At 35.3% G+C, this 25,902-nt stretch overlaps 2 protein-coding genes across 4 annotated transcripts; one reads left to right on the plus strand and one right to left on the minus strand.

Annotated features, from left to right (window-relative positions):
• Nucleotides 1-3,192: 3,192 nt before the first annotated feature.
• LOC140866505 (receptor-like protein kinase 7) lies at nt 3,193-6,612 on the plus strand. Of its 2 annotated transcripts, none has more exons than XM_073271506.1 (2): nt 3,193-5,878; nt 5,995-6,199. In XM_073271506.1, exons 1-2 carry the CDS (start codon nt 3,308-3,310, stop codon nt 6,055-6,057), a joined length of 2,634 nt encoding a protein of 877 aa, XP_073127607.1. In that variant the 5' UTR covers nt 3,193-3,307; the 3' UTR covers nt 6,058-6,199. The 2 variants fall into 2 exon arrangements, with proteins under 2 accessions (XP_073127607.1, XP_073127606.1); XM_073271505.1 differs by having other exon boundaries at nt 3,197-5,870; nt 5,995-6,612.
• Nucleotides 6,613-6,695: 83 nt separating this feature from the next.
• LOC140866507 (uncharacterized) lies at nt 6,696-13,670 on the minus strand. Of its 2 annotated transcripts, none has more exons than XM_073271508.1 (14): nt 13,543-13,670; nt 13,284-13,435; nt 12,581-12,654; nt 11,695-11,778; nt 11,151-11,231; nt 10,841-10,921; nt 9,005-9,097; nt 8,365-8,544; nt 8,133-8,200; nt 8,010-8,061; nt 7,504-7,557; nt 7,298-7,390; nt 7,087-7,153; nt 6,696-6,995 (listed from the first exon to the last, which is right to left on the minus strand). In XM_073271508.1, exons 2-14 carry the CDS (start codon nt 13,423-13,425, stop codon nt 6,904-6,906), a joined length of 1,161 nt encoding a protein of 386 aa, XP_073127609.1. In that variant the 5' UTR covers nt 13,426-13,435; nt 13,543-13,670; the 3' UTR covers nt 6,696-6,903. The 2 variants fall into 2 exon arrangements, with proteins under 2 accessions (XP_073127609.1, XP_073127608.1); XM_073271507.1 differs by having other exon boundaries at nt 8,010-8,088.
• Between the last annotated feature and the right edge of the window lie 12,232 nt (nt 13,671-25,902).

Genomic DNA, 25,902 nt, shown 5'->3' on the forward strand with positions numbered 1-25,902 from the left:
TTGGACGTTCCCGGTTTAGTCCTAAATGTTTCTCAAAAGTTTCCGGTTCAATCCTAAATGTTTATACGTTCCCGGTTTGTTCCTAAATGTTTCCCAAAAGTTCCCGGTTCAGTCCTAAATATTTTTACATTGCCGATTTCGTGCCAAATATTTCTCAAAAGTTTTCGGTTTGATCCTTCCATCTACTCGTATGTTAAAACTAACACCGCGTAGTGTTATATCATTTATAATTGAGTTTTATATTATTTATTATATATTTAACATTTAAAAAGTTGTAAATAAAACACAAATTTATTAGAGTTTTTATCCAAATTTAAATCAATTTTACACAATGTTCAAAATGAAAATATTAAATTCATGATGCTACAAAATAAAAACTTAAATAAAATAAACGAAATTTGAGGAATTAAAATTTAATGATGTTATTTCACATTTCTATTAATTTTGTTATATTCTCATTCACGATGCTTGCACATTTAAGAAAAAATCTGGAGGTTTATATCTTTTTAAAACTCTTTTTATAATTTAAAAAATTAGTATTTGAGAAAAATTTACTATTAAATAAAACTTAATTTTATATCACTACTTCAACAGTGGTCAAATAATTCATTATATTTTCTTAATTGTTAACCATAAGTATTCTTCTCTTGAAAATTTTGTTGAAAATTTCAAATATTTTGTGAAATAAGTAATACTAGTTATTTGATAAAATATTTGTTTATTTGTTTGTGATTGATAATTTTTTTAACTATAAGATTGCACGGTTCAATTATTTTTTTATTTTATAATTTTATTTTGCATAATTTATATTATATTTTCATTTGAAAGAAATTCTTGCTCATTTATTATTATTATTATTATTATTATTATTATTATTATTATTATTATTATTAGCTTCTATTTTATTTAACTTTGTCTTTTGTTTGTAAGTTTTTTTTATCACACTTTGTTTGTAGATGAAAGGACCAAATCGATAAATTTTGGAAAATATTTAGGACGAAATCTGCAACCTAAAACATTTAGGACCGAACTGGAAATTTTTTAAAATATTTGGGACCAAACCGGAAACATAAAAACATTTAGGACTGAATCGGGAATTTTTGAAAAATATTTGGGACCAAACCGGGAACGTTCAAACATTTAGGACTGAACCGAGAATGTGTCCAAACATTTAGGATTGAACCGGGATTTTCCCCTCCACTTTTGTTATTGTTTATTATTATCTCTCTTGATTATATTAAAGATGTGAGTCTCATAATAATTTTTTGGTAAGTTGTTATGGCCTTTTCTAATTTTCAAATAATCCCTTACTATTTTACAGAAAAAAATGGGAAATCAAATAATATTCATCAGTAAAATCCATATTTCAAAAAATAACTTCCCACATCCATTTTTCTTTGTGGGTGCAGTTATTTTTCTTTCTCCCATTACTTATCATTTTATTTATCTTTTTTATGCAAACCAAAAAAAAAACCAAAACTAACTGAATTTTTAAAACACTATATGAAATATGTTTAAATTAAGCATAAATGCATTTATCACAATTTTTTAGTTAATTTAACAAAGTGTGCCAAGTTGCTTAGTTATTATTATATATTAAAGCATTGGTGGGCCGTGCCTAGTGGGCCTTTTGCTGACAATAAAAAGTATAAAAAATGTCGAATTGTAATTAAATAATATCAATAATTGATGTTATTATTGCACACGGATCGGAGTAAATGGAAATGAAATGATTGGTGAAATTAAGTAATTGGATGCATTTTCTTTCTTTCGACAATCATAGCATTCATCCTAATTCATAGCTCCATTGATTACAATAATTTATATTTGATCAATGAGGACATTTCTGGCATCGGTCAATCACACTACAACTAATTCATAGCTCTTTACTATCATCAACGATTGAATTGATGAGATGATAAAATACTTTGAAATAGAGAAAGTGATTGTGATTTGTGAATAAGGTTTAAAAGGATAACTTTGTAATTTGATATAATAAAAAGACTATTTTGGTTAAGTAATTTAATTGAAGGCTAAAATTGATTATAGTAATATGATGAAAATTATTATTTAAGAAAATATCCCTTATATCTAACCACTTTTGAATAATTAAATCAGCATGAAATTAGCTTTGATGTTTTACTTAAATTGCCAGAAGGAGAAGCGAAATATGAGAGAAGCGAAAAATATTCCTTTTTAAATAATTGCAAACATTTCCTTAATATATTATGCCATGAGCGTCAATAAGCAAATATATGAATTCCTACTAAGATCGAGTTAAGTTGGGTCATGGGTTAATTTATATTATCGTTGGCATATCATTAATAATATTTATATTTGAAAAATTAATGCGAATAGTTATCTTGAAGAATTCAGGATCATCCCACAAAGACAACAGACGGTGGGATTTCTATTTTATAATTTTGTTGGCCTTATAGATAAGGAAGATCATCATTTTGAAAGAGTGGAAGTCAAAGTAGGCGGCGCTTTGGTGGGACCTATCATATGCATTTTCTTCGCTCCATGTTCAATTCGCCTGGATTTGCATTGCATTGCTATGCTTTTTTCCTTGAATAATCCCGAATTCCAATTAGGGTCATTTAAATAAATAGGTTTAGTCTTGTTTTTAATTCAATAAAAAAAACTCTTGATTTTTTAATTCAGTCAAAAAATCTCAATTAAGGGTAATTTGATATTTTTTTTTAAAAAAAAAAAATTATTTCCAACTCTCATTTTCCCTCCTCCCTCCCTTCCCTTTCTTCTCTCCAAAATTCAAACCTGACACTCCTCTCTCAACCTAGACTTTAACCACTAAACCAACAATATTTTTGATAATAATACTACACAATAAAATATATAAATAATGATTTGGGTTGACCCAATCCTGGGTCGACCAAGCCGGGACCAAGCTGTCAAAGCGGTCGACCGCTTTGGCAGTGAACCGAGCCCAAGTCTACCGTTTGGGCAAGAAAGACGATCAACCGCTTGGTGAATTTAACAAAAAAAAAAAGATGAGGGAAAATGAGGAAGGGGAGAGAGAAAAGAAAATAGAAAAAAAAAACAACACAGAAACGTGAAAGAAGAAGGAGGAGGAGAGAGAGAGAAAACATTTAAAATAGGAGTAATATAATCTTTTCAATCAGAAGTTTATCTATTGAATTAAAAACAAGACCAGATATATATCCCTTATTTTCCCAATTATGGATTTCATATTATCATTACAGAGATTTTTACTGCATGAATAATACTCTCTGTCTAGTTACCTACTTGACGTTCAAACATTAAAGAAAAGATCGATCGGTACTGCATGGCATTGGCGGCGGCTACCGTGTATTTTCACTTCCTCTTCCTCTTCCTCTGCCTCCTATCCTTGGTCCACTCCGATGAACTGCAAACCCTGTTATCTATTAAATCTGCTTTCCATGGTTCCCACACCAAAATATTCGATTCCTGGAACCTCCATACCCCAGTTTGCAACTTTTCAACAATCACTTGTGATTCTCATGGTTTTGTCAAAGAAATTGATCTCTCCAACCAGAATCTATATGGGTTCCTTCCTGTCAATGCCATCTGCAACTTGACGTCTCTGGAGAAACTTTCCCTCGGATTCAACAGTATCCACGGTCCCGTAACCCAAGATTTCACCTCCTGCACCTCTTCTCTCAACTACTTGGACTTGGGGAACAACTTCTTCTCTGGACCATTTCCAGACATCTCATCCCTTACTGGGATTGTTTCTTTGTACGCTAACAACAGTGGCTTTTCAGGAATCTTCCCTTGGGATTCTCTTCAAAACATGACTAATCTTGTTGCGTTGAGTCTCGGTGACAACGCCTTTGATCTACATCCATTCCCTCACGTGATTCTCAATCTCACCAACCTCAATTGGCTTTACTTGTCCAACTGCAGCATCCAAGGCCAAATCCCTGAACACATCTCAAATCTCCTTCAGCTTATTAATCTTGAATTAGCTCAGAATAGCATTACTGGTAACATCCCCCATGGGATCACCAAACTTAATAAGCTGTGGCAGCTTGAGCTGTACCGGAACGAATTGACTGGTGAATTTCCTTCCGGGATGGGAAATCTCACAAATCTTGAGAATTTTGATGCTTCCGCCAATCATCTCTCCGGAAGTCTCTCTGAAATCAGATTCATGCATAAGCTGAGAAGCGTACACCTCTATCAAAATCAGTTGTCCGGCGAAATTCCTGCTGAATTTGGGGATTTCAAAAATCTCGTGAATTTGTCACTTTACGGGAACAACCTTTCGGGGAAAATTCCTCAAAACCTGGGCTCGTCGGCCGAAATCTTCTTCATCGACGTGTCTGAGAATTTTTTCTCAGGCTCGATCCCTCCGCACATGTGCAAAATGGGCACGACGAAGAAACTTGCACTTCTGCAGAACAACTTAACGGGGCAAATCCCCGGAACGTATGCCAACTGCACGACGCTGATACGTTTTCGTGTCAGCAAGAATCAACTATCGGGTCATGTCCCTGCTGGGATATGGGGGTTGCCTAACGCAGAAATTATTGATTTAGCGGATAATAAAATTGAAGGGCCTATTACTTCTGATATAGGGAAAGCCAGAAACTTGGTGCATCTTTTTCTTGCCAACAATAGGTTTTCAGGAGAATTGCCTTCTGAGATCTCCAAGGCTTCGTCTTTGGTATCTATTGACTTGAGTTACAATCAGTTTTCAGGCGAAATACCAGTCTCCATTGGAGAATTGAAGCAACTCAACACTATTCAGTTTCAGGTAAACCAGTTTTCTGGTTCCATACCAGATTCATTACACAGCTCTCTTTCCATCAATGACATTAACATGGCTTTTAATTCACTGAGTGGGCGAATTCCAGCCTCTCTTGGCACCTTGTCTGCTCTTAATTTCTTGAACTTGTCAAGAAATCAACTCTCCGGTCCAATCCCAGAGACACTGTCTTCTCTGAGGCTGAATCTTCTGGATCTTTCCTATAATCGATTAACGGGTCCTATACCCGAATCACTTTTGATTGAAGCCAATAATGGCAGCTTTTTGGGCAATCGTGGTCTTTGCACTGAGAAAATCAAGGGATTCCGGAGATGTTCGCGTGAATATCGCATGTCCAAGTACCTTGTAGCAGTTTTGTTATGCCTCGTGGTTGCTGCCATTGCCTGGCTTGTTTCCATGGTTGCATTCTTTTTATTAAAAAGGAAGAGCGAACATGGAGAGGAACGATCTTTGAAGGATGATTCGTGGGACCTAAAGTCTTTTCATATTTTAACTTTCACAGAGGATGATATTCTTGATTCTATCAAGCCCGAAAATTTAATAGGCCGAGGTGGTTCAGGCAATGTGTATAAAGTTGTCGTTAGAGACGAAAAGGTATTTGCAGTGAAACACATTTTACACTCTCATCTTCCGCACAATGCCCTGAAAAAGATGGGCAGTTCGACTCGGATATTGGAAAGGCGAGGCACCAGGTCTCGGGAATTTGAATCAGAGGTTGAAACATTAAGTTCTATTAGGCACATTAATGTTGTGAAGTTGTATTGTAGCATAACTAGTGAGGACTCAAGCTTGTTGGTGTATGAGTATATGCCTAATGGGAGTCTTTGGGATAGATTGCATACCAGTAAAAAGTTCTCTCTTGATTGGGACGCAAGATTGGAAATTGCACTTGGTGCTGCAAAAGGGTTAGAGTACTTGCATCATGGTTGCGACAGGCCGATAATCCATCGCGATGTCAAGTCGAGCAACATCCTTTTGGATGAATTATTGAAGCCCCGGATTGCTGATTTTGGACTTGCAAAGATTGTTCAGGCAAGTTCAACTGATCACGAATCTACTCAAACCTTCGCGGGGACGCATGGTTATATAGCTCCAGGTAACCAGGTTGTCACAAGTCAGCCGTTTTATCTAAAACTTTAAATGGTTACAAACAAGGAATTGCTCCATAAAATCGAACATGTTATAAGACATCTTATATTATCATGCTTGCTTGTCTGCAGAATATGGATATACGAACAAAGTTAACGAGAAGAGCGATCTATATAGCTTCGGAGTGGTACTAATGGAGCTTGTAACGGGGAAGATGCCTATCGAGCCCGAGTTTGGGGAGGCCAAAGACATAGTTGAATGGGTGTCTAGCAAATTGAAGACTAAAGAGAGTGTTTTAAGTATTGTGGACTCGACAATTCCAGAAATTTATAAAGAAGAAGCTTTAAAAATTTTAAAAGTTGCTATTCTCTGCACAGCAAGGGTCCCAGGAACGAGGCCTACAATGAGAAGTGTGGTTCAGATGCTAGAAGAAGAATCCCGGGCTGGCGAATTGGTTGGATCCACGGCAAAGAAATTAGATGGTAAAAGAAAAGGTTGAATTAGAATAATGAGACCAGAAATATAAAATCTTGCCCCCGAAAGATGACGTATGGGCGATATCTTTTCCATGTAGCTAGTTGGCATATGAAATGAAACAATAAAGATTTTTCAGTCTTGATTTCCAGGGAAGATAGTGTTGGATTCTAGTGGAATTCATCAAATACACTTGCTAGCAAGTAAACCAATATAATTTGTAATAGTGATTCATGTTCTCTGATAATTTATGTTCGATTTTTGGAGATAAAAACGTTTTGAAATAGAAATAAAGACAAATTTCTATCGATGAACGAGTGACTCGAAAGCAATGTCAACTGCCATGGCACCTAGTGGATATATGAAGCAAGTCTTCATAAAACTTGAGTTGTACTTGTACCTTTGAATATAGTGAAAATAGTTTTTATTTGTATTCATCGAGAGCTTTACGCCTAAAAGGGAATTTCTCAACTATTTTAATTTTGTTCAGGGAAAATAAAAATGCTCCTCTCCAACCACCACCTTCTTCCAACTTCAAAGCAATTGTAGTGCAGGCGCATGTATCATCAACTAAATTTTCCGATTTCCATTTTTCTTTTTATTGCTTTTTGACTGTGATATACAAACGAGTCAACTATCCCTGAGACCGTGAAAACACCTGCAAATATAACAGACCAGATGACCAAAAATACATGGCTGTCAAAGGATTAAACATAAAAATGTACAGGCACACATAGACAGAGAGAGACCTCCAACAATGGCACAGACGTTGGTCAAGAAATGCAAGAATGAGACATGCGTTTCCGTGAAAGTCACCTGTAACCATGAAATAAAGAACAGAAGGATTACTTTACGCTTTCAAAGAAAATGGCAAATTTAGAAAGTGACTGGCTCGATTTCACTCTGATGACAGTCAGGATGGAATAGTTATCCAGTACTTCTATATTTGTATATATTCACCTTGATTGGTGAGAGGTCGTAAAAGAAGAAAACTCCAGGAAGAGCTTGAAGTCGACCTAGTTCTGCTCCTTTAACGTGTTCAGTAACTGAAAACTGTGGCACAACAAAATATTATGAATCTCAAGTCCTTTCCAGTAGAAAGATCCCGACGTAAAATGCAGCAGGGTATTAGATTTGAAAATGCGCTTGTAGTGTTTCAATCATACCTGATTTGAACGGATGGCATGTCCATTCTCATCTGTGAATACAGTTGGTACCACCTGCAATATGCAAACAGATTAAACACTCATGCAACCTATAACTTCAAAAATTTACTCTTAACAGTTCATTGTTTGCAACAGAAATAAACAACCAACGAAGCAGTGTTACAGGAATTCAGTTTCTACTACACAAGGTCGCCTACTTAATCTTTTGTTTAGGACAAGTGAATTCAAGATTCTACTACCTTCTGCTTCAAAAGTAAATGAACAAATGTTTTCATCCAAAATGTTGAACTACACAATTTCTCTATATGCAGGAACAACAGTGCTCAGAAAGTAGTTCTTTGTGCCAAAAGCTCGACTGATCATGTAACATTTTTCAGTGGCGGCACAATTATACGCACTCTATGTTTCGAACCAAAGACAGCCCCAAAAGGCATGACAAAAAAATAAAGGTTGACAAAAATTATCGTTATTTTACCATATAGCAAGAAGATACATAAACTACAAACCTTGATAAAATACTGGTACATGGCATTTGGTGTTTGTTGTGTCCATTGCACGCTGCATTTAGACACAAATGCAGATAAACTTCACATAGTGACATTGACGCTAAGAAAAGCAGAAAAAAATACCCATCCAGAGGATTCACAACACCAGGGAAGAAGTCTCCAAAGGCTAATCTGTTGACCTTGTGACTTATCTGCAGTATAGATCCAAAATTCAATTCTTGAAGCTCAAAACAAGTATAATGAATCGAAAGAGAAGTAACTCATTTGTATACATCATGAAGCACTGTGAAAGTTTTTCAATAGGTTTTCTATAAGAAAGTAAACACATGGTAAAGGCACATAAATAACATCTCACATTAAAACTGTCTTTCTGAAAGGCTAGCAGATCATGGACATGAACATTTGACTGCTGGAAACTCTTCCCAGGTGCAAAATGAAAATTACCACCTACTTTGTTGACATCCAGGAATCCATAGAGGTTGCATCCTTCACCCTCTTCTTCTTTGATTCTTTGAAGAAAACCTTCTCTTTTGCACTAAGTTAATGTGACAATGGGGAAAACATAAAGCGCACAAGTTAGAACACTTAGAACCACTGATCTATATGCTATGTTCAACGAAACTAGATTCAACTGCATATATCTTCCCGACCCCTATACAGGCAAGCTGACAATGATGAAGAGCTGGTACCATGTCAAGAAGAATAAAGAAAACAAAATAGAGCAAATAACAAGAAAAAAAACAAAGAAAAGAATCAAAATTTACGTAAAGCCTTATAAAGCAATAAAAAGAAAGAAAATAAGGCAGGCATCTTCACTTGTGTTCCATACCTCCATAACACACACATACACACACTCCAAAAAAGGTTCAAAAGGCAGTGAAGGTGAAAATTGGATTGATATGGAAACAAACTTGAGATACAAATAAAGCTCCATTACAAGAAAAATCAGAGAGAGAGAGAGAGAGAGAGAGAGAGAGAGAGAGAGAGAGAGAGACCTGGTCAATAGAATCTGGATTCGACAATGCCCAGCCTTTTTTTCTATAAGCTTCACGAACTTCTTCACAATTGTTACAACAATCGTCATCTGCCTGCAACCATAATGTGTGTTTGATCAAATAAAAGCAATAAGAAGCGTTAGAGATCACGATAAAATCAATTAAAGAATTAGATTGATTGTTTGCATCTTAAATTGATAGGCTGTAATTTTTTTATAGCATAGATGATGGGATCATGTAGATATGAATCTCAAACTTATGGTATTTTCTTTCTCTAAGACTCACTCTCTAATTGTATAAACAAGTTTACAAACGTTGAAGTAAAATATAAGATTTCCAAATTTTTGACATGGTACCAATGCCTAGGTTTAACATTTTTCCGGTCGACACTTCTTGCTCTTTCCGATCAAGATTCCGGCCATTTCTCCAATCATAAAATCTCACGAGAAGTCACAATTCTCTTGTTATATGTTGACGACATAATCATGACTAGGAATAATGAGAACGAAAAAAATTCTAAAAAGATGTCTAGTAAAAGAATTTGAAGAAAGGGAGCTTGGGAGGCTGAAATATTTTCTTGGAATTGAAGTGGCATATTCTAGCAAGGGTATCTTTATTTCACAGCAGAAATATATCACAGACTTATGAAGGAGACAAGAATGTTCACTTGCAATTTGCAAACCAGCCCAGACACCATTCGATATTAATCAGAAGATCGGTTAATTAACTAAAGATCCTGTGGTTGGTAAAGAAATGTCTCAAAAGCCAGTAGGGAAGCTTATATATCTTTCTCACACGAGACCTGATATTGCATTTGCAGTGAGTATTGTGAGTTCATCTAGGCATGATCCAACAGAAAGGCATCTACAGGCAGTCCACAGAATACCACATTATCGAAAAACCAGTCCTGGAAAGGGTGTTTTGTTTAAAATAAATACTGGATCGAACATCAAAGTATATACCGATGCTGATTATGCAGAATCCCTGTGGATAGGAGATCTAAATCTGGATATTGCACTTCCCTGGGGGTAATTTGGTGAAATGGAGGAGCAAATAACAAAATGTGGTAATAAGATCAAGCTCCAAAGCAGAGTTTAGGGCAATGGGCCAATGGCCTTGGGAATATGTGAATTATTGTGCATCAAGATAATCCTTGATGATCTTTAATGTCAAGTGGGAAGGAACTATGAAACTTTTCTGTGATAATAAATCTGCTATCAATATTTCCCATGATCCAGTGGGTATGATAGGACGAAACCTGTAGAAGCGGATAGACACTTCATTTAGGAGAAAATTGACAGTGGACTTATTTCAACACCATACGTACCTACCAATGGTCAACTCGCTGATGTGCTCACCAAGGGACTGAACAACGAAGCCTTTCAAGACATAATTTCCAAGCTGGGAATGGAAGATCCATATCTACCAGCTTGAGGGAGACTGTTGTAGGTCATGATAAGATCAATTAAGAATTAGATTGGTTGTTTGAATATTAAATAGATAGGCTGTATGTTAGGATAGCATAGATTACGGGATTATGTATATATGAATCCCAAACTTTTGGTATTTTCCTTCTCTATGACTCTCACTCTGTATAATTAAGTGCACAAACGTTGAAGTAAAATATAAGATTTCCTCATTTTTGACAAAAAGATCAGACATATAGACATATATTCTACTCCAGTAAATTCATGATTAAAAAGTTGTAAAATCTCTTCAGGGAAAGACAAAGCTCAGCCTGAGCTCTTAACACTTGTCCCTGACCTTCTTCGCAATCCATTTCAAAGACACACATAAAAGCAACATAATGAACATAATAATATGAAAATGTCTTACCACTTCTGCACCATAACATGAACCACAATAAGTCTCATTATGGTCCAGTCTTCCACCATGCCTTTGTAAAGGAAGTTCAATCTATGTCATTTTAAGAACATGCAAACAAGGAAAAGAATCGGTCACGACCATTTTGGTAGTAACAACAAAAACATGCTGCTTAAATAGCTACAATAGAGAAAGGTCTATTCAGCATGACTCCATGAAGTAGACTACTTTACAGATGTTCCTGGCACAGTGAGCAACTATATATCACCTATCAAAAGATGACAGTCCTCTAATGCAATAGAGAATACTCATAAATAATTACCTTTGGAGCACCAATAGTATCCGCCCTTGTTTCTATGATATTACCATGAGCATCGATCCTCCTTTTAGTTATATCATGTCTCTGAAAAAGTAAATAAAATTGTCACAGTCCCAGGAGAAATACAGCAGTGTGCACCTTATTATTATCTTTAATAAATCTGTGAAATAAATATACTTTGCAGGGTCACACTTCTTTCTGGTTCAAATTCATAAGCAATATCTAAACAGTTGCTGGGGAAAAATATCCTTGGCTGAGAGTTCATGTTCAAAGGCAACAGGCTTAATAATAGTTCAATAACACCCATCCATTTGAACCTCATTTTGTGGCACACCCACGTATCATCACATACTGAAGGAGAATCGGAAGAAACGAGTTTATTACTACTGACAATTTAAAATCATTACAACAATACACTCCTCCATGTAAATCCGAAAAATATTGATTCTGCACAAGTAAATGACAATTCTAAATGAAAACTTTTCTTTTAGGTGGAAATAGAACTCTGAGAAGGCATTAAAAGATATGATCTTTCTAAAGAACTTACCACATCCAGATGTTGTTCCCCACTTATATCCATAGCATCAAGACTAAGTATAGAGCATGGAAGGGCTGGAAAAGTCACATCAAACTGCAATTTAGATGTGATGTAGAAAATCACAATTAATTTTCTAGTCAAGCATAGTTCGCCCAGCATCATCAAAATTCTTTAACAAACAACTTTATAAACAAAGCAAAAATCTGAAATAAAAAAAAACAGGATATAGATAAATAAATGTTTGTAATAATAATAATAATAATAATAATAATAAGGTAAAAAAAGTGGGAAAAAATGAGTGGGTCTATTTCACATATCAGGTTGCTCAAGCTCAACTTGTAATCGTAATCTGACTCAAAAGTAAGATTCCAGCTCAATACGTTTGATCTTTTAAGTAATATTCAAACAACCTCAAAGCCAAAACCAAACGAAAGATGTTAACACCAATGAGTTAGTTTCATAAGACAGAAAGCAGGTTTTTATTATCAAAATCTGCCGTTTACTGAGTAAATACAGCCACAATTCCATCTTAATAAACAAATATAATTTTGGTGTTTGAATAGTTAGATTATTACGTAATTCAAATTTTTATTTCAAAGTCATATCAAGTGCATAAAATACAAAGATTCAGGAAAAAATATGAGTACAGATATTACAATCATGGATTCATGTTTCTCCAGCCACTACCCAATCCCCCAAGAAGAAGGTACAAAAACCAAAGGGAAGGAAGGAACATTCACATTCACACTCAACACAGCAACAAACAAAGGCCCAAAAGGGGTGAGAATTGATTCATGAAGGCAATTGCGAAGAAAACTGGATGGGATGAATGATTAAATTTCTAAAAAAATATTTGAGAGGCGGAATAATTATACATAGGGATAGGAGGAAATACATTAATGCGAAGCCTTTCTCCTCTCGATGTGTCTACATCCAACTTGGTCTCGGTTGCAGTGTGGAAATATAATCCTGAAAAAAGGGAAACATTAAACAAACCGTACTCGACAAAGAGGAAGAAATAAAAATCAATAGCATCAAACCATATTCAAGGCAAGGAATGTCAAAACTATCTAGATAATAGTTATTGGAATTTATGAGGTACATTTTTTCAGAGAAAGGTAACAATATATTCCACGCAAAGAAACAGACACAAATTCTGTTAAAGGACAGAATTCTGTCCAATGGAAATTGATCCGTGAATCATTACATACAGTACCTTGATCCATTATTCTGATCTCTTAAAAATTCATACATCATAATATGAATGTCATTTTACAATTAGGACCTTGTAACAACGCATTGACTAACTAAAACGTCAATTTTCCATAACGAGCTTGACTACCAGGGATGATATCATCAAACATCCAGTACTAATCAGTAGAATGATAATTGTCAAAGATCAACTTTGATTTTCTCTGTCCTCGCCTAGCATCTTATTTGCTACCCTATCCACAAGATAAAGTCTGATGATAGAACCCCTGACACTCGAAAACTCAGATGAATAAAAAATTTTGTCGAGAAAAACAACACATAAAGCAATATCAACAAAAGGCGATCACACGATTGCACACACAATTTAAGGTGAGAAAGATACAAACTGAGCTCGGAGATGAAGAGGAGCAGCATAAAAACAGATGAAACTAAGGTGATGACGCCGCCAGAGAGAGTTCTGCTGTAAAAATCCTCGTTGATCTTAGGGTACGCATCCAGGCTCCGCATTTTCCCGAACAGAGTCTCCATAACCGAAAATCTGCTGACAAAAACGAGCTAAAATTTGAATAAAATAATGAAATGAAATTGGCAGTTGAACGATACTCGATCTGTCGAAAAGGAAAAAAGATAAGAATTTGAATGAACCTTGAGGAAACCTGCAGAGACTCAGGAGCTTCAACGCTGTTGCCGTGTATATAATGGGGAAAATTGGGGAAAATGGACTCAATTCTATTTTTAGCGATTTACGATATTGTCCTTCGTTTAACTATATATATATCATTATATTTTAAAACATTTTTTAACCTAAGCTTTTTGTCTCTTCTCGTCACTCTCCTCTCCTTCTCGTCAAACTCTCCTCTTCTTCCCTCATTCTTATCCATTTTCCAGATTTCATCTCACTATTCTCTTTTTTTCAAAAAAATATCTATTCTCTTTCTCAAATCCTTTTTTGAGAGATGAACAAACTAATATGTTTTTTTTTAAATTATTTATTTAAAATATAAAAACAAACAAACTGGAAAGACCCAAGCGGGTCAACCCAAAACCTTGGATCGTGCTTGGGTCTGAGCCATGATTGGTCAGACCCAAGCATGTGCATGTGCTTGGGTCTGACCAAGCATGGGTCAACCCTTGGGCACCCAAGCCTTGGGTTGACCCAGGCACGGTTGTGGGTCGACCCAAGCTATTGCGTTATTGTTTGCTTGTTCAGACCCAAACATGTGTACTTGGGTTTGGGTCGACCCATGTGCTTGGGTCAACCCTTGGGCACTCAAGCCTTGGGTCGACCTAAGCTATTGGGTAATTGTTCTTTGGCGACCAGACACGGTTTTGGGTTGACCCACTAATAGTTGTTTTTTTAATTGTTTTAACGCATTTATTTTTTTATTTTGCAGGTGCATTATATTTGACTTGCAGCGAAAACACGACCCAATTGCAAAGTTCTAGATTAGGACATACGACTCATTCTTATCAATGTTGCTCGTCAGCTATCCCTTGTTGGGAACAATCCATATCTTGAGAGGTCATGGTATATAAAGATGCATGATGATTCAAAGCCCAGATAAAACAATAGGTTCTCTTACATATAATGTTTAATATGTTTAGCATTGACAGATGACTAACTAGTTCATTACTTTTTTTATTGTACAGCGAGGATTCAGAGCATTTGTCCTAGTTGCTGCTTGATATACATTATCTAGGCACAGTGCTCACCTAGTGTTAAAATTAGATCATAGACTTGTAATTGAGTTTAGATTTTTTTTTAACATGTAATATGTTTGATAATCGATGAACATTGTTTTGATTTGTATATTTATTTTTTTTTTGAAGTGAGGAATTTAAGATTTTATGGTTGAATCTTTTAATGTTTGACATAGAAATCATTTGAATCTTTGAATGTTTTAAGAGCTCCAATGGTCAACAATAGCTCTCCATGGTCGACCACGGTAGACCATGGAGATTTCTCTATGCTAGACCACTGTAGACATGGAGATTTCTCTGTGGTAGACCATGGTCGACCACGGTAGATCATATAAATTTTTTGGTAGACTATGGTAGACCATAAAGATGTTTTGGTAGACCATGTTAGACCATATAGATTTTTTGGTAGAACATGGAGATTTGTATTGGTGAACCAAGACCATCGAGATATAATGATACATATTTTAACATAAAAATCAACTTATTTCATGAGTATATTATATAATAATACATGTTTTAACATTTGAATACACTAATTCCACGATTATGCTATATGATTATACATGTTTTGACAGAAGAATCAACTGATTTCATGATTATGTTATATGATAATTCTTATGTCAAAACATATAGAATCAACTGATTTCATGATTATGTTATATGATTATACATATTTTAAGATATGAACCCACTAATTTCACGATTATGTTATATGATTATATATGTTTTGACATAAGAATTAACTGCTTTCATGATTATGTTATATTTTTATACATATTTTAAGATATGAATCCATTAATTTTACGATTATGTTATATGATTATACATGTTTTGACATAGGAATAAACTGATTTCATGATTATGTTATATTATTATACATATTTTAAGATATGAATCCATTAATTTCACGATTATTTTATATGATTATACATATTTTGAGATAGGACTCAACTGATTTCATGATTATGTTATATTATTATACATATTTTAAGATATGAATCTATTAATTTCACGATTATGTTATATGATTATACATGTTTTGACATAGAAATCAACTGATTTCATGATTATGTTATATTATTATACATATTTTAAGATATGAATCCACTAATTTCACGATTATGTTATATGATTATACATGTTTTGACATAGGAATCAACTGATTTCATGATTATGTTATATTATTATACATATTTTAAGATATCCATTAATTTCACGATTATGTTATATGATTATGCATATTTTGTAAGGCCCGAAAATATTAAATTATTAATTATGGAATTTGAGAATTAAATTTCATATTAAGGGCTAATATTGATTTGAGAAGTTATGAAAATGATAGATTTAATTTCCGAGCCGAAAATATTTAATTTGATAATTTATGGATTTTGAGAATTAAATTCCGAGAATTTTTAAATTAAAAGAATAAATATTGGATTTGAATATTTATGGGATTTAAGATTAAATTCCATGTTTTGGGAATTAACGAAGATTAATTTTGAAGATACAACCCGATCAGGGACTGATTTGAAAATATCGAAGTTGCAAGGGTTAAAGTGCAAACGGTCGGGATTATTTAATTAATCCGAATTTAATTTATTTTAATCCAAATATATTTAATTTGGGAATATTTAGAGTTTCGATTTTAATTCTAATATTCTTAAATTATTTTGGATTGAAATTGAATTAAAAAGAAGGCCGATGACTGAATTGCAATTAATGAAGACTTGAGGGACTAAATTGCAATTATGCAATACATATCCGATTTAGATTAAGATTATCAGCATGTGCACGTGGAGAAATCAGATTTCCTTCAGCAAAATTGAAGATTTCTGAACAGAGAGCCGAGAGCTCTTTCTTTTTCTTTGAATTCGATTTGTTCAAATCGCCGTAAATTTTGTTCCGCTCGTCCGATTTTGATTCCGAAAGATGTTCTGGAATCCTTGCGACGAGGCCTTTGATTTGATGTAAGTATTTTGTTATCTCGGCATGTTTTGAAGAACGAAATTTGGCAGAGATCAGATTATGACTTGATGTTTGTGTTTTTGAGTCGTATGCCGTTCGATATCGTAGTCGGATTGAAAATGAATTAAGAAACGAACTTGTTATGGTTTCAGCATGTCTTTGACTTGTTAACATGTGATTATAGCTGCTGATATTTGAAGTATGAATGATATGAAGTGATTAGAAGTTGATAAGAAGTTCATAATGAATTCGATACCGAGTCGGTTCCCGATTTTCAATCGCTACAACACCGGTTGATGTTTTAGGATCAGTTTTGATAACCAAAGATTGAATTGAGATGTTAGTGAAATGTTAGCAATGATATAGCATTTTTATTTCTCAGTTTCAGTCATGTTTGAAAGACGAACGATGCAAGACTCCGAGTTATATCGAATAAGAAGAAGTTGAAGTTTGAAATGATGTTGATTGAATCTATATTGATGAGTTTGATTCAATTCTGAAATGATTGAATAGAATGAGGTTTGATATGCATGTTTTGATGATATGTTTTAGAGTTTAATAGGAGACTATTGACTCAAGAACCTCAACTTGAAACCGAAAAAGAAGTGATCAAGATGGAAGCGAATGTGAGTGAAGATGATTGATGTTTGAATGATCAGATTCTTGTAGGCGTTGTTGTTATACTTCCTATTCAGATGTGGAACATTGTCAACTCGAGAATGAAAGGTATAATGATGACATCGCGAGTCAGGGAACTTTGAAACTCAAGAACGACTATTCTTGAGTTATCCCGAACAAATCACATACTTGTTTAAGTACTTGTTCTTGAGGTAGAACTTATGTTATTGTCGATCCATCACAGGTAGTGGATCTTTATTGCTTTTGATATGATTGTATATTGAGTTGATTCTATGCCAAGGTTGCGGTTAACCTTATTTGCGAATCGTTTACGAACTCGTTAGATGGATATCCATGTCAAGATCGGTTACGAATCTTGATGGCAATGAAGTGATAAGAATCAATTCTTGAGATAAGCGCGCTATATAAATTGAAGTCTTGATTTGAATTTTGAGTCGATATATGCGTTATTTTTACTCTATTCTTGAGTTGATATGTTTAGAGTTGATATGAATTTATTTAACGCAGTTATATGTCGATTATACTGAGAATGATTTTTCACCGGAGTTTATCCGACTGTTGTTTTATTTTGTATGTGTGTGCATCACAACAGATGGGGCAGGAGCTGGTCTGAGACGACATTGATAGCTCGGGAGAGAGATGTAGCAAGTGTGGACTCGGGTTTATAAGTTAAAGCTTGGTATAGTGATAGCATCAAACATAGCAAGAACTTAAGACTTGAAGTTGTTATGCTATGTTGAATAGCTTGTAGTTTTATATCTTTTAAGCTATTCATTTGATGTAATACATGTATGATTTGATGATAGGAACTTGGTATATGAAAGTATGCATGTTCTCATAATTTATTATATGTTTAGACTTGAATTTGATTGAGAAATCATGCTATGGTTCCACGTTTTGACAGCAAAGATCAGCAGCAGATTTTGAGTAGAGGGTAGCTCGCTCGATCGGGTGAAAGTTACCGATCGAGCGAGGCTTGTGATTCTTGGGCAGAAAATGTGATTTTTATTGCCCGCTCGATCGGTAGATTTTGCCCGATCGAGCGAGGCCAATGTTTGTGCAGACCCGAGAATTTGATATTTTTGCTCGCTCGATCGGCTGACTTTGCTCGATCGAGCGAGGCTCTGAAATTTTAAATTTTTTTTTTTCTGCTCTTGATTTATTATTCTTTAATTATTTGATTAATTGTTTAATTAATCATTAGCTGCCCTAAAACGAGATTAGAAACCCGAGATCCCCACAACAGGTGGTATCAGAGCCTAGGTTCTGGACTGAGATAGAAGCTGAGCGGGGTAGAGTGAGTCATATGCATTTATAGTATTGCATGATTATGCAGTATTTGATTCGATGATTTACTAATTGCATGTGCTCTTGATCTACCTTTGAAATTAAATTGATTAATTTACTGATTTGTAAATTTTCGAATTCTTATCGATGTTATTATAAGAATTTTCCCGAGTGATGTAAGCACCCAGAATCAAAGAGAATATTGTTCTTTGGGTGATGTAAGCACCCCAGACTGACAGAGTTGTATGGCCAGACTGAACAGAATGGAATGGTCAGATTGAACAGAACTCTATTATTGCTCAGCTGAATGAAATATCTCTGATTGAATAAAACAGAATATGTAGTGACCCTGCATGGAATCACCTACTAACTGGCAACTAATAGCATGCATTAAACTTAATACAGAAAATAACTTAACAGAGTAAAATATGCGGAAACAAAACCATAATTTACATATCAGCTTAGTAACATAATCCATGCTTAAATCTGTAGTAATACAACCAAATCGAAATCTTAAACAGTAAACATTATACAGCTATATCAGATCCTGCTGTATAATAAAATCCTCAAGGCTCCTGCTCTCTAGTCCTGCCTTGAACTACCAGCTCCGTCCATCCTGCGACCTGCCCCATGGAATAGGGTGTCCAAGATAACAACTAGGACGTGAGCGCTAACGCCCAATACATAGACATGAGTAAACATATGTATATAATGCATGCAACATGATGACTGGTAAAGGGTCATCCGAAAAGTCATGCTCAGAACCGGCGCCACATGAGTGCTGCCACCGCACGGATCAACCTCTGGGTGCAACCACACTCGTCTAGTACACCAGAGTAGACAGACATAAATGCCCCCGCCATCGCGGTACTCTCATTGATATGAGGACTGAAAGGTAGCAGATCAAGAAATCGTTGCTGATATTGATCAATAGTCATTGATCCTTGCCTCAAAGTAAGCAACTCCATAGATCGTGTGAAACATCCTAAAACTACTACTGAATTTTTTTTTTAAATCTCTTATTATAAAATAATGAATATAAATATATATATGCCCATACATATATATATCGTACTTAAAAATAACTTTACTTAATTTAAAATAAAAATACACAAAAAATACAATAAAGGTACACGCATGCAATTAAATACTTAAAACTAATTACTAAATAATAATTTATAAGAATGTCATAATAAAATTCCTAAATAATATTTCTTTCACAAAAATTCATGAAAACTTAGAAAATAATTACTTAAATGTAAAATCCATGCATATACTAAAAATCTATAATAATAATACATATGCGGAAATATATGTTCTAGTCTCAACATAAAAATCATCTTAGAGCAATTGTCACGGGTTCTAGCCGCCTGGATACTCATATGCCCTCGCCACCAGTCGGGAACACATTAACTTCATTAACATTCTGCTCACCTGCACCATTTAAATTTAGTGAGCCTAGAGGCTCAGCACGTTCTATTCTTATATAACAAAATGAAACCACACACAAGCACACATCATATAAAATACGTGAATAATAATTATAAGTGCATGATCTTAAAATATTATGCATATAAACATGAATAAATAATTATAATGCTTCATCATCATGCTAAACATAAACATCATATTTAATAAATCTCATTAAATGTCTTATCATAATTTCTTAGTTCTCAACAGGTCGTATCCATGTCGGTGGCATCATACTGAGCGATTGATCAATCTATAAACCAACGTACGCGGCGGTGGGATTTTCACCTCTGTGCTGCCACTTCACCAGCCCTCTCAGCTGGATCCATAAGCTCATCATACTTATACATCATTAGGAAGGTCACCGGGCCCAGGTATCCCGGCCTCCAACCACATCACTTTCCACCTTCACTTCAACTTCCATAAAAATATATTTTTCTTAACATACATTTAAACTTATCATAAAAATTCTTACATGATGCATGAACTTAAAAAAATATCATTTATTTCTTTATTTCATGAAAATTTGTCCGTAAATATATATTTAATTTATTTTCTTAAAAATCATACTTATATATCTAATAAAAATGCATGCATGAATTAAATATATATTTACGGACGTTTATTTTTCCAAGGACTTGTTCGAGCTGCTGACCACTTAACTTAAACCCATAAATTTTTAGACTGACTCAAAAACCCAAAAGCCCGACCTGAAAGGCCCATTAAGCTTCATGGGCCCCCAGGCCCATGAAAAACTAATGGGCTTACTAAAAACATAATTTAGGCCCATCAACTTATTAACTTAAAGTTAAATTAATAAAATTATTAACTAACCATTAACTTATAAATTTGACCGATAAAATTACTAAACCCGCCACAACTTGGTCCAATAATTTTCATGGATCACACGGCCCATGAAAAATTAGTGGGCTCACTTCATTAATTAATTAAGCCCATAATTAAAATTAAACTAGTCTAATTAATTAATTAACTCGAACCCAAACTCATTTATTATTAACTTAATCTCTTATTTAATTCAAAATAAAAATACCCGAGTCCAACTAATATAAACCAAACCCGAACCAAACTAACTTGACCCATTATATTTTAGACCCAACCCGGACCCGAAAAGCCGAGCCCGGCCTGCCAAAACACCAGACACAACCCTAGCTTACCTCTCCCTAAGCCCAACTCGAGGCAGCCCTGAGCGGCTTCTGAAAATCTGATCATGCTGCCTGCTCAGGCCACCTTTGGATGTGAAACCACCTCCCATACTTAGCCAACACCCAGACGGTTCTAACCCAACAAATTTGACTTTAAACCGAGCCCTGTAGAAGGATAACGAACCAAAACAACAGAGCCTCTCTGCTGCTGTTCGTGCAGAACGCGACCGCTGATTCCGGCCGTTCGGCCGCCAATCTCCGGCCACCACTGGCCGGAGAACCACCTGGAAAAACTTTCCAAAGGTCTTGGGATTATAACTCAACTAGAACCAACCTAAAACTCGTCTTGTGGACCAAGAACGAGCCCTCGCACGCAAACCGCTCAGTTTGCGTCTAAACCTGCGTCCAGCATGAACCTAGCCCAAACCAACGACTAAAGCCACTGAACCGTCATCCAAACACGACCCTAGGGACCCTATATCAACCCTCAACCCGTTGGTCAGCAAGCTAGAACAATCCATGACAGAAAAACGTGATAAAATTGATTCATAAGCTTTAAAAACGTAGGTTCTATGCATGTTCATGAATGTTCTTCATTAAAACCACATATATCATGCAAGATCATAATTTTCATGCTAAAATCAGAATAATATGACTTAAATGGTGTTCAAGAAGGGATTCAAACGTGCCTTGATGAATATTTGCAAGAAATAACGTTTATGTCGCGTCGTACGGCTCTTCGGGACGAACAGATCTCCAACCAATATAAAATCTTAAAAGCTCGGCTACGGGGCTGTGAAAATCTTGCTGGAACGATGAAGATGATGGAGAAAGGTTGAGGGAGGCGGCTAGGGAGTTGAGGCATGAGATAGGGTAGAAAATCTTAGGATAATATTTGGGTAGTCTAGGTTAAATATTTAAATAAATACTTTGGGTAGATAATTACTAAAATTTAAACTAAAAAAATACATGATAATTTGCTAAAAACTTAAAAATCCCGAAATAATAAAATAGGTGATTTTTAAAACTTAATAAAAGTCATTAAAATGATTTATTTTGGGTAAAAACGGACATCTAAATATACATATATATAAATACCATAATTTTCTTCAAATTATACCTTAAAATAATATTTTAAGGCTCCTAAAAATCTCCGAAAATATTTTGGGTGAAACAAACATCTCGTCCGTCCACGGCCCCGCCTACGCGATCATAAAATAAACTTTCTCAAATAAATTCATAAACCACAGAAAACAAATTTAAATGCCGAAAAAATATTTAAAACATGAAAATAAATCACATAATTTAAATAATCACTCATAAAAACAATTTAACACATTTTCACATTATTTTAAACTTATTAAATCTCTTAGTTATGCATGCGGATTTACGTAGCAAATTTTCGGACGTTACATCGTGCTTGGCGAACAGCCGGAGGAAAATACAATTTCTGGAACTCCCGACAGAAATCCCCCCAAGTTACCTGTCCTCTCTCAGTACGTGCCTGAGCAGCTTTGGCATCCCACCAAAAACATGCTCGATCCTCTAGAACAAATTCTAGAACTTTCAATTTCTGATCCTCGGTATAATCGAAAGCACGAAAAGTACTCTCGAGTTTAGACATCCAACTCCTCGCCTGTTCAGGATTCTCGCCTCCCACCAAAGGTTTCGGTCCTACTTGCATGAACTTATTGATAGAGTAGCGACGTCTACCCTCATGATGACGATGATGATCATCATGATGGCGGTGACGATGATGATGACCACCTCCCTGACCAACACTACCGTGACTCTCGTCAGCCATATCCTGAAAAGAATTGCACATTAAAATCCCAATGCGCAAGAATTACTCAAGACTAAACTAAATCCCAAGTACTAATCCCAAAATCTAACCTGGCTCTGATACCAAAAATGTAATGACCCTGCATGGAATCACCTACTAACTGGCAACTAATAGCATGCATTAAACTTAATACAGAAAATAACTTAACAGAGTAAAATATGCGGAAACAAAACCATAATTTACATATCAGCTTAGTAACATAATTCAGGCTTAAATCTGTAGTGATACAACCAAATCGAAATCTTAAACAGTAAACATTATACAGCTATATCAGATCCTGCTGTATAATAAAATCCTCAAGGCTCCTGCTCTCTAGTCCTGCCTTGAACTACCAGCTCCGTCCATCCTGCGACCTGCCCCATGGAATAGGGTGTCCAAGATAACAACTAGAACGTGAGCGCTAACGCTCAGTACATAGACATGAGTAAACATATGTATATAATGCATGCAACATGATGACTGGTAAAGGGTCATCCGAAAAGTCATGCTCAAAACCGGCGCCACATGAGTGCTGCCACCGCATGGATCAACCTCTGGGTGCAACCACACTCGTCTAGTACACCAGAGTAGACAGACATAAATGCCCCCACCGTCGCGGTACTCTCAGTGATAGACTATCGAATATAGAGCTGAGCGGCTCTATAGTCAGGTATAACAAGGTATAGGCTCAACGTGTATATGCACATGACATATGAATATAGAAAGCGGTAAATCATATATCATGCCATATAATAATGCCAAATAAATGCAACATATAAACATGTATACTCGCTGGCAATCTCAGTCAATGTGTACGTACCTCTAGGCTAGTTCAAGTATAATAGGATCCTAGGTTCCAAGCCTATATTCAAAAGTTCACCGTATCACTACATAAATTCTATAAGCCTTAACTAAGCTAATAAGTACTCCCAAAACTTAAATAGATTCCCGGACCATACCTTCGTCCGTAGTTAGCCCTTTGGAGTCGCTAGTCCCGGATGACTATAACCACACCTTGGTTATTCCAGAACCTCTATTATAACCGATAGGGCCCTCAAGTGTATATCTCACACTATATAACTGTAGAAGGAAACTCGGGAATTCGTATTTCAAAATGAAATCGAACGAGCCCTATTTATAGGCAAAATTCCCAACGAGGATCGAAACTTCCGATTTTGGGATCGGAGCTTCCGATCCAGCTCATTGCGTGCATGCAGGACACGCCAGGATCGGAACTTCCGATCTCACCCCCGATCAACACTTGTCAAAACTCTCGGCTGAGTCATCGGGCAAAGCTGGCAGCCGGAGATCGGAACGTCCGTTCCAGGATCGGAGCTTCCAATCTCGGTGCTTCCGCTGAGCTTCCGAAGTGGCTGGGATCGGAGCTTCCGATCTGGGTTCGGAGCTTTCGATCCGGCCCAAAGTCAAAAGCCCATATTCCCTTCCGAAGTCCAATAACACTCCAAAATTACTAACCCTAAATTACTAACCCTTAATCATGTTTAACATATTATTATCTTAAAATGGAACCTGGGTTACTACAGAATATCAGCGAATGAATAGATATATTGCAGGTAGAAGTTGTTCTGAAGAACTGATGTTCAGATATCTAGAATATATCGATGAATGATGTATCAGATTGACTGTCAACCAACTTCAGGACCTAGCAACTAGCTGATAGATTTTGACGAAGAAATTTTGACAAAATAGAGGTATATTTATTTGTTGGTAAGTGCTTAGAACAGAGTTTTATTAATGTTTCTTTGCCACAACAGATAGAAATGATGAGAAGGAAAAAAAAATATACCTTTTAGAAGTTGAATATTTTGAGTATTGAAGAATGTCTTGTTAGATTTCAAGCCTATTATAATTTTTTGAATTGTAAATGATAAGAAGCTCAAGATTGAGTTGTTTAGTTATGGCTTGAATTCGAAAAATAGGTCTGAATAAATGCTGACGAGTGAAGTATGTTATGAAAGACATGGTCTTGTTTAATAGAACTGAAGCTGAATGATGAAGCAAAAGAACTGAAATTGTAAAGATGCTACGGTGTGTGAGAAAAACACATATGTAGCTACAATTTCTATTCTAGAAGTATACAGAGAATCAGAATGAAATTGCACCTGAGAATGAAATTTCAGGTAACAGATTTATTTTGTTTTGACCTGTTTATTATTGGTGCAATAGATTCATGATAGCTGAAAGATTATTATATGATTACCTCTGTATCAGAAAAGAGACTGTGTGAATTGAACGGAAGAATGGAACTATTGCTTCGATGAACTGAAACTGAAGATGATTTTTGTTCGTATTGAAATATCTGTTTATATTGCATGATAGATGATGATGCAATATTCGAATACAGATTAATGGAAGAATTGATGATAAGAAGCCATAAAATTAGATCAACAAGAACATAACGTGCATATGAATAAGTTGATATGATATAGAATCTCGAATTAAGATTATATGATTTCGGTTTGATATATGATGTTTGATTACAGAAATATTCCGAAATCAGTATATTCGATGCACTAGATATGTTCAAGATCTAAACCAGCAGTGATAGGTATGCCAATGAATAGAGATTACAGAGATGTTCCGGTAATATTTTTGACTTTAGATTCAGTTGCGAACTGGAATTCAATAGCGAATTGATGAATTGATAAATTATCGACGTAATGAGATTATGTACTAAATAATGATTTTGAGGTTTAGAAAATAGAGGATGATATGAAAATCAGTTACAGCTGAGTCTTTTCTTTGATTATGTTGAATCGAATTACATCAACTGGAGATATAATTCTTGAATGATTGAATATTGATTGGCTCTCATGGCACATTGCTTTCGTTTAGAGCCTGTGTTGATTCACTCATTCTAAGTTATACGATGCAGGTGAGTTGTTTTCACTTTGCAGAGTTTGTTATCCAGACGATTTGATTTTTTTTTTGGATGAC

The sequence above is a fragment of the Henckelia pumila genome, chromosome 4, assembly GCF_033568475.1.
Source record: "Henckelia pumila isolate YLH828 chromosome 4, ASM3356847v2, whole genome shotgun sequence".
In the NCBI taxonomy this organism is placed as follows: Eukaryota; Viridiplantae; Streptophyta; class Magnoliopsida; order Lamiales; family Gesneriaceae; genus Henckelia; species Henckelia pumila.